The sequence below is a fragment of the Maylandia zebra genome, linkage group LG3 (genome assembly GCF_041146795.1).
Source record: "Maylandia zebra isolate NMK-2024a linkage group LG3, Mzebra_GT3a, whole genome shotgun sequence".
Taxonomy (NCBI): domain Eukaryota; kingdom Metazoa; phylum Chordata; class Actinopteri; order Cichliformes; family Cichlidae; genus Maylandia; species Maylandia zebra.
Window position 1 is genome coordinate 23097854 of NC_135169.1, and position 9293 is coordinate 23107146.

At 41.4% G+C, this 9293-nt stretch overlaps 1 protein-coding gene across 1 annotated transcript in view; it reads left to right on the plus strand.

Moving 5' to 3' along the window:
- trpc5a (transient receptor potential cation channel, subfamily C, member 5a) overlaps positions 1–8689 on the plus strand; it is a 198825-nt gene extending 190136 nt beyond the window's left edge. Inside the window, exons 17-18 of the mRNA XM_004570111.3 lie at positions 924–1013; positions 3885–8689. Of these exons, the coding sequence (XP_004570168.3) occupies positions 924–1013; positions 3885–4913 (1119 nt within the window). The 3' untranslated portion in view covers positions 4914–8689. The remainder of the gene's footprint in view (positions 1–923; positions 1014–3884) is intronic.
- The last annotated feature ends 604 nt before the right edge of the window (positions 8690–9293 follow it).

Sequence of the window (9293 nt, forward strand, 5' to 3'; positions counted from 1 at the left end):
ATAATATCTGAATGAATAAAGATTCAGTGGGTTTTCAGTACATTAGAAATCAGTAAAAGTCAGTGTATCATGGAGATGGATTTAGCCAGTATAGTAAGTACTTAGTAAGTTTGTGAAGTTTCTCTTTGTAGGGATTATTTTTTCAGTAGGAGCACATCCTTGATTTGGAGGCGATTTGTTTGGAGGGATTTACAGAGAAGATACATACAAGCTTAAACGTCCAAGAACTACAAGACACTCTCGCGGCTTTTTAAAACCCCCAATTTAGCATTTTAACTTAATTCTTCATGGCACAGATTCAACAAGCTGCTGGAAACTGTTGAGACAACGCCGGTCTCTGCAATTCTTTTGGTCCTGATAGAGATCACGCTGAGATGTTTCCATGTTTTACACAATCCTTTTATTACCCATTATTCTTACAGATGCATCTGGAGATCAGCACACTGCACTCCTATGCAGTCCTATGCTAAAGGCTGATCTAAAGAACTCCACACAACAGTTACAGTTATAACCTCTGGTCTCCTCCCCCCCACAATAGAAATACACTAGTACAGTGGCCAAGGGTGCTGACACCCTGACCCCCAAATCCTTTTAAGGTAGTGTGCGTTTGCCCTTTGTTTGCCCCTCACTCTCAGTAACTCTTGCTTCCTCCCCTAGGGGTGGGGGTTGATTGTCCTCCTGCCTTGCACCCCAGTTCTTTGTTGATTTTTGACAATCTCTACATGCCCTAAATTCATGTGATTGGTTGATTTGATATTAACAACAATGACCTGTGAACTGGCTGTAACCAACGAAAGAGCAGTTGAGAGTACAGAGAGGGTGGAGTGTGAAGCTATCAGCAGGTGTTAGCATAGACTGGACAGGTCCATCACAAAAACACAACCACATGCTAGCAATGAAATTATGGCACCTGTCTCCAACAGGAAGTGATCCGGAACCTGGTGAAGAGGTACGTGGCAGCAATGATACGCAGTGCCAAGACAGACGAGGGACTGACAGAGGAAAACTTTAAGGTGGGTGATCAGAATAAAGACAGAACACCTCTCACATGCTGTAAGTAATGAGTGTAAAATCCATCTTTCTTCAGGTTTGCAGCAAATCTGTAATTAAAAGCTTCACAGGCCAGTCTGCAGAAACAGAGCACAGCAACTGTTTATGTATGTTAGTGCTGTGATAATAGTGCAGGTTTCATTGATACCAGATGCAGAGCTGCTCTTCGTCTCTACTGAGATTTATCAAAAGATTTTTAATAACCACCTCCTGCCCCAAATCTACAGCTCTCATCAATACCAGCCATTAAGTCAATAACCCTTGAAGAGAGCTTCTTTGCCTTTCCAAAATATTCTGGGCCATAAATTATTCTGAGCTGCTTTTACCTCCCGAGTCTGTTTCTCATGAAGCCCTTGGAGCCCAGCCTGGGCTTTGAAGTGGAAAGTTCCTCTGGGTTTTTCAATGCAAAAACAACATCAGGTGCACATCATACTCAATCAATGTTCACACCCCGAGTGTGCTCGTGTACTTCTGTGTGTACTAATGTAGAATACGGGAGTTGTAATTGTGCAGAAAGTGCGCGTTTGTGTGCTTAAAAACACATAGCTAAGATCAGGTGCATGCTGAAGTCAGTTTTTACTCTCCCCAGTGAAGCATTTGGATCCCATATGGTGAGACAGACAAAAAGGATTTTTTTTTTAGCAGAGTTATTTGGGTCTTGTTGCTCTCTGTTTTGCAGGAGAAAAATGCAGCAAGCAGCGAGTTACAGTAAACAGAGTGCATGTTTATGCAGGCATTTATGGTAATTTTCTGTATTAAAGCTACAGGCTAAATTCATGATGCACGTGATCTGAATGGGAATAAACATCAGCCCTCCTCCCTGGTGGATGCTTCAGAGCTAAGCAACACAGTGAAAATCTTCCAATAGTTGTTTTACTTTCTTCTTGGGGGGAAAAGGGAGAGGCAATTCCTTCCCTTCAATGCTTATCCATTTCTAGAAACCAACTGATTTAAGGAATATAATTCGTTTAATCTGTGATGAAATGATTAAAAGGCTAATCTTTGGAGATGTAGAATCCCATTTTCCAAAAATGTCCTAAAGGTCTCAATTTAAAAAGAACAAAGCAACATTACATAATATACACACTAAATAAACAGCTACAAATAATTGCTTGGCCCCGCCCATCCACAGCCTCTAGCTATTATGTAAGAAAACTGGGTACGAAGACCCACATCATACGGATAATGAAGAGAAATTCAAAGCAATTCGAATGCAGATTGTTTGTAAAACAAATAAGCAAAAGATTTGGAGTATAAACAAATGGAAACTGTTAACAGTTGTTTTAAAGTAAAGATGGCCTGAAGCACAAAAATACAAACAAACAACATGATGGAACTCTCAGTCAGAAGAAACTGATCTAATTTGTCTCTGTTCCATGAAAATACACAGAAATATAGATATCGCATAATGTCTGGGTCGCTATACAGATTTAGATTGTACTGTAAACCAATTTTTAGAAGAAATGACAGTTCAAATAAACACGAGGGTATGTCCTAGGGCTCTCAAGGTCCTTTGGAAATTGGAAGTGTGGAGAATAAATCATGATTTCATGGTCTCAAGTTACTGAGTACCTTGTAGGAAGTGGAAGAACCAGGGTTTTAAGGGTTTGACCCATTAAAGACCGTGAAGAATAACGTTTCCACTTCTTTCTTCTTTCTTTCTTTACTCAGAGAAAGTTAGCTGCTCCATTGATCTAGCATTATATTTTGCTGACAATGCCACACAATGGCAATTACAGACATTAAAGACAAAAACCACAAGAAAGTGCTCTAGTATCATTCCCCAAAATCAAATACAACTCAGTGCTAAGTGACACTTTGGACCATACCACCTGGAATTGTTCTTTACAATTGTATTGCAAGATATAACACACCTCTGGTCATAGGATATTTGCAAAGGTGATATCGGGTACAGGGTGTGAGACATCAGTGAGTTTATCTCACCCCTTTCTTGCCACTCGTGTCTCCCAAAGTTGGGTCGCACTATGTTGTTGCTGACTTGCAATCTTACTGCCCAAGATGATGTATTCATAACAGTCAAAAAAGTTGAGTTTGGAACGCTGGTCACTTCATCATCAGTTTTACCAACAAATTTTCCATCAGCAGGAGGAAGCTATATCATTAGTACAGTACAGTACCAATGCTAGCAGGCTATCTAGCTATTAGCATTGCCATAAATACTTGTTACACTGTCATCTTCAGTACAGAAGTACTTGGTGTCAGATGTGTGGCTATACAGTTTAAGAAACTTTGAGTAAACCCTGAAGCTTCTGATATTTTAATACTGTTGGGTTAACAGACTTACTAATTTTGTCCATGTTAAACCTTTATTTTCTCTTCTTTTATGTTAAGCAGTTGAGACTAAACCTACAAGTTTCATTGATGCCAACTAAACTGAGAATAAATGTTTGCTTCTCGTCATTTCCCCTCCACCGACCCCAGTCTCTTTACACTCACTTTCAGGATTTATCCACTCTGTTTTCCTCTCTTTTTGCATGTCTCTTGACCTTGATCTTCCTCTCTTCATCACCCTCCTCTTCACCCTCTGCTTCTACAAACTAATGGTTCACCTCCCCTCTCTCAGCCAGTCATCAGCCTCATCTCTCCCACTTACCCTCCTCACCCTCACCCTCGCCTTCCCTTTCTGTGGTTTTTACTTCTTGGTTTTCCTTTGGATATTAGATATTTTTTGATATAGGGATTTAGAATTAACAGTACATCCCTCCGAATGAAAAGTAGAAGTGCTACTTTTTTTTAAACCTCAATTTTAGCTTCTCATAGCAAGAAATGTTATATCCTTAGGATTTACATTATGAATTCATGTCTATCTTTAGGAGCTGAAGCAAGACATCTCCAGTTTCCGCTACGAGGTCCTAGATCTCCTTGGGAACCGGCGTCCTCCTCGGCGTAACTACTCCTCCTCCAGTGAGACAACGAAAGATGATGGTGCCATGGCATCTGAGGACGACAGCGAGTCAGGTGAAGGCACCGGAGGAGGCTTGGGAGTCCAGAGATCAAAGAGCGTGACCTTCATGACTCCAGCAGAAGACGACACAAAGCCGACACCAACGCTCGGCGTGTCTGCACTGGTGCGTTCTATTTCTGGAATGACCCAGGTAGAAAGGGGGGTAGGTGGGGAGGAGCTGGAGGAAGGTATTGAATGGGGGACAGAGGAGGAGGAAGAGGAGGGAAAACCAAAGAGCAATGGGCTGAAGACGACCGTCATCTCTCCATCCTCCACCTCTGTTGTCCCGTCGTCATCTTCATCATTCTCTTCAGCACTCTCATCATCACTCGCTCGTACAAGGAGCCGTCTGCAGCGCCTATCAGGTCCAAGTGCAAAGACGGACTCTTTCAAACGCCTCTCCTACCTGTTCTCCCGCTCCAAACGCAAAGCCCCACCCATGCCTGTCCCTGTTCAGTCCCCAGTCTCCTACACCATCTCTGACGGGTTGCTCCGCCCCTTGGGGAGCCACAGCCACTCCGACTTCGGACTCAGCAACGTGACCAGAAGCGAGACTCACCTGAACGAGATGGGCCATTCTGTTGACATCAGTAACCCGTCGTTCTCTCCTCGGAGAACGAATGGGCGAGACTCGCTTTTGACACTGCCCCTCCCGCCCCCCTGCCCCTGCCAATCCCTGCACTGTGCTTCCAACATGTCTGAGTCCAGCTCGCGCCTCCTGGACTCCAGTGAGGACGTTTTCCAGGGTGGAGGCATGGGAGGATCGGGTGATGGCAGCGTGGATGGAGGAGGGGGAGGAGGAGGGGTGATGATGATGGGCGGTTGGGTGGGACCTTGCGATGATGTCATCGAGGACAGCTGCGAGGTCATAGAGGACTCCGTCACTACACAGCTATAGAAGAAAGGGACTACCAAACTGTTTTTGTTTGTTTGCAAAATGGCTGAATATATACAGAGATGGAGAGAGACAGAGAGAGAGGGCGGAGAATTTGGTGGAATCCGTTCTAGAACTTACCTGGATGGATTTGGGATTCTGGAATTCTAGAATGCAGCACACCCGAGAATGGAGCAGGTTCTAAGGATTGACTTGATCGTCATGGTAACACCACAGAGGGCATCCTAAAGTGGCAGATGTTCATAGAGACAGTTTGTCTGGTATATTTCAGGGTTTAAACAGACACTTTCACTATTATGTGGACTTTATTGTTGGAAGGTTCTGGAGATAAATTGCTAGAACTCAGTTAAAAGTCCATAAATATCTATTTGGAAAACTTATTCCAGACAATCAAAGTATCTCAAGTTTGACGTTGTCTGGGATTTTTCAGGGTTCAGACACACACCTTTCGCTATCGCATGAACCTCATTGCTTAAAAGTTTTGGAGTTAAGTCGCTATTAATTGAGCTGACTTACCTTGCTTGCGAGAACTCAATAAAACCTGTTTGGAGAACATTCCAGTAATTTGAAGTATCACCAGTTTGACATTGTCTGGGATTTTTTAAGATGGAAACACGCAAGTTCACCATTGAGTGAATTTCCAAGAGAGCCTAGCTACCTAGCTAAACACAGATAAATGTCATTTATCATCAAGTTTTCTTCAGTGTCACAGAAATCCATGTCCGTTCATCCATGGATACATAAGAAACATTCATTGCTAGAATCCAATTCCGCAGATGTTTAACTGCCAAAATATAAACTATGTAAGATGATAGCATTTTCTCACTGTCGCTATTACAGTTTCCAAATTATATCACAATGTCATATTTAAAATTGGCTATATGTATATATATGTATATATATATATATATATATATATATATTCATGAATTATTCATGAATAATTGTGAATAAAACACAAGAGAAGGAAATATGAATTTCATATCGGGGTAAAAGTATCTAATTAAAAATATGAGGATGTAAATGAGGACAAAGTAAATTACAGGAAAAGTTGAGGCAGGTTTTGCATTGAAAATTTTGTGGTGCTTTGACATGCTGGGGTCCGCATTAAAGGGGTTGGGGAGGATGATGGTTACAATCATCCCAAATAAGTACTTTGCCAAATGGAGCTAAGTATACCTGAGCTACTAAAATACTGAACTTAACTTAACTGAACTTAAGTGTAAGCTCTTGGACAAATTACATTGATTTCTTGTTTTGTGATGAAGGTCTGTTAGGAGTTATTTTTCCCTCTCGATGGCAGTCCCCGTCTTTTTGTCTGATCTTCACAACCTTCAAAAAGCCAAACTGTCTTTATATACATCTGCCATTTTCCACACATGCCACCATGAGACCAAAGGAGTTCATTTTATTTTTTTCCGAAAGATTAAAACACACATCATTATTATGGGATTACAAGGATTCAAAGTGACTTTTCAAAAAGGAAATATCCCTGTTTGGAAAGTTTCACATAATGGTTTCTTTCCCTTTAACCAAACTTCGAATCTGTATCGGAATAAAAATGGAATTAAATCATCTTAAAACCAGTGGAATTTGAATTGAACTATGCTTTTACATTCAGCTGAATGGAAGGAGATGGCACACGGAATAACGTCCCCTTTAATAACCATGGAACAATGGATTTAAATTTGACCGAATCACTGGGATGAACAGAAGCAGCATGGAACCTTTGCTCTGCTGTCAATAGCCTGCACCCTCTCTCTCTGCATCAACAAGGGCCAAGGAACTTTATTTTATCCTAATAACAATTATACTAGTAATAATAATAACGGTAATAATAATAAGAGACTTCTATTAATAATAATGAGGACTATTCTGGTTTCTATACACTGTCTTTGCTTCTATTTGAGTTGCCTACGATATCCTGGCTTCTCGTTCAGCTCTTCCTTAATAAGTACACTTTAACCTGGTGAATAATAAGATATTTATTGTGTGGAAGAGGGAGGAGGGATGGATAAATGGGGGTGGGAGAGAGAGCTTAAGAAACGCGGGACGTTTTAAGGAAGGAAGAACAAGGTCAGGGGAAATAAAGGCAGGAGGAATGATTGGACGAATGGAGGGAGAGGAAATGAGGCAAATAAGTGAAGGCACATAGATATGCTTGAATGAGGAACAGATGGACTAAAATGGGGATGAGTTTCCCTTTCTATCTATCTGGGAAATCTATTTAAAAGGGAAATTTCACCAGAATTTCATCATGATTTTTTTTTCTCTTGAAGTCGCTTGGTGAGGCGACTTCAAAGGGTTGGCATGAGCAGAGGCTGTTGAATTTTACTCTGGTTAATATAGGACTGTCAGCGGTGAAGTAGAGAAATTATGCATGTTTGATCAAAAAAGAAAAAAAGAAAAAACACCGTTACCTGCAACACACACATGCAAGCACACACGCATTCACGCACTTAAAAATCAGCTTGTGTGATGAATAGCTGCCAGCTAAAAGTATTGGTCTTGTTTTTGTTGGTCTCTCAGCAGGATGACATCACCTCCTCTTATTTCTTATTTGACTGTTTTATTCATTTTGTCCGTCCTTGTCCTCTTTTTTTCATAAAAAAGCCCTCTGGTTAGGCAGCTGTCCTGGCAGTAGAAAGCCTCAGAGCAGCAATAAATCAGCATTCCAAAATGTCACGACGTCAACCGCTGTGCATCCTGTAATCATAATGTCACGGCCAGAGCTCGGACAGCAGGTGCACAGTTAAGTGCTTAGCAGTGCCAGCCCATCAATTTAGTATTTAAAAATCAATGTCTTCTTACTTTACATTCCAGTAACAGAGGATGACATGACAACTGCTTTAATACTGTTTGATTTTAGTAATTGTGAGAAATTAAGACACAGTTGGTCATTTAGATCTTAAAAGTACAAGGATGTTTTATTTTTCATTTGAATTAGCAAACATTTCACAATTTGGGATTTGGATATGTTTTCACATTAACTCTTTAGCCCGTCAAGGTCTGCTAGGAGTAACCTCTGAAGCTCCTATTGTGATTGGCCTGTTCAGTACCATCGATTCCTCCCGTGCATTTCCGGCTACTTTTTCACGGCAGTTTTTGAATTTGTCAGTGAGAGAATAGCAGTCATCCTCTTAGTATAAGGAACAATGAACATAGCATCAATATAAGGATTCACAAATGACAGCAGATTCCTGGAGGTAGATTGTTGAAACAATCAGAGTAGACGTGAGCGAATGTACAAAGGAGTGGGACAAAAATGATTTCCCTTCGAACGAATAAAAAAAAGTGCAACAAAGACAGGAGGGAAAAAATGTTCCTTTTTTTCTATCTGCTGGCACTGAAACATCTGGACACGGCCACGCTGTAATCAACACATAATGCAGCAGCACACAAGCACGTCAGCCATGGTTACATCGTAGGCTCTACATGCCTACGAAGTCTAAATCCTCCTCTGCTTTGCATTGCCTTTGTTTGTCTTTTAGACTGCTGCAGCACCTTCTATTATGCTAAATCCATTATTTGATGGATATTTTTGTTTAGTTTTGTCAGTTTTGTTTTTTAATCACTCTCACTCTTTCCCTTTTTCGGTTGTTTTTGAAGGAGACTAATTTTTTTGTTTGGTAGAGTAAACTCAGGCACAACATGAAGTCAGGCTCAACCACAACCCCAGCAGACCAGCTCGTCTTTGTCACGGTCCTGGGTCGGGTCGACCCAGTATTTTGAGTTTCTTATGTTTTGGTTTATTTTGCATTATGGAATAGTTATTCTCTGGTGATACTGTTTTGATTACAATTATATTCTGATTCTTTAGTTATCTGATGATGATGTTGATGATGATTATTTCTGGTTTAGGTTTTGTTATCTTGCCCTTATGTTTGGTTTAGGTTGCCTGTGCTTAGTCTTCTCTGCCCGTATGTCCCTCTGTTTGTCCATGACGTCATTATGCCTGTTTACGAGTCTGTCTCTGTCTGGCGTGTGCTTCCTGTTTTATTTTGTAGGTCTGTGCCCTTTGTCAGTGCGTTCAGCTTTGTGCTCTCCCTGTCTCGTCAGTGTAATCTACGTCAGCCGTGTCTCCCAGCTGTTTCCTCTTTGCTCCGTTCACCTCTTGTATTTAGTGTCTGTGTCTTCCCCTACTCGGTGTCGCATCGTTAACGTCTGTTTACCCTCACTTCCTCCGTTTGCCAGCCAGCCTTCCTGCCTACTCATTCCGTTCTTCCAGTTTAGTTAGTGTTTTTCTGTTCTGCTTCTTACCAGCAATAAAGCTGTGTGTTTTTACTTCCGCCTCAGTGAGTCCTGCATTTTGGGTCCTCTCTCCCTGCCTGCCCACACTCAGACATGACAGAACGATGCGACACCGAGTAGGGGAAGACACAG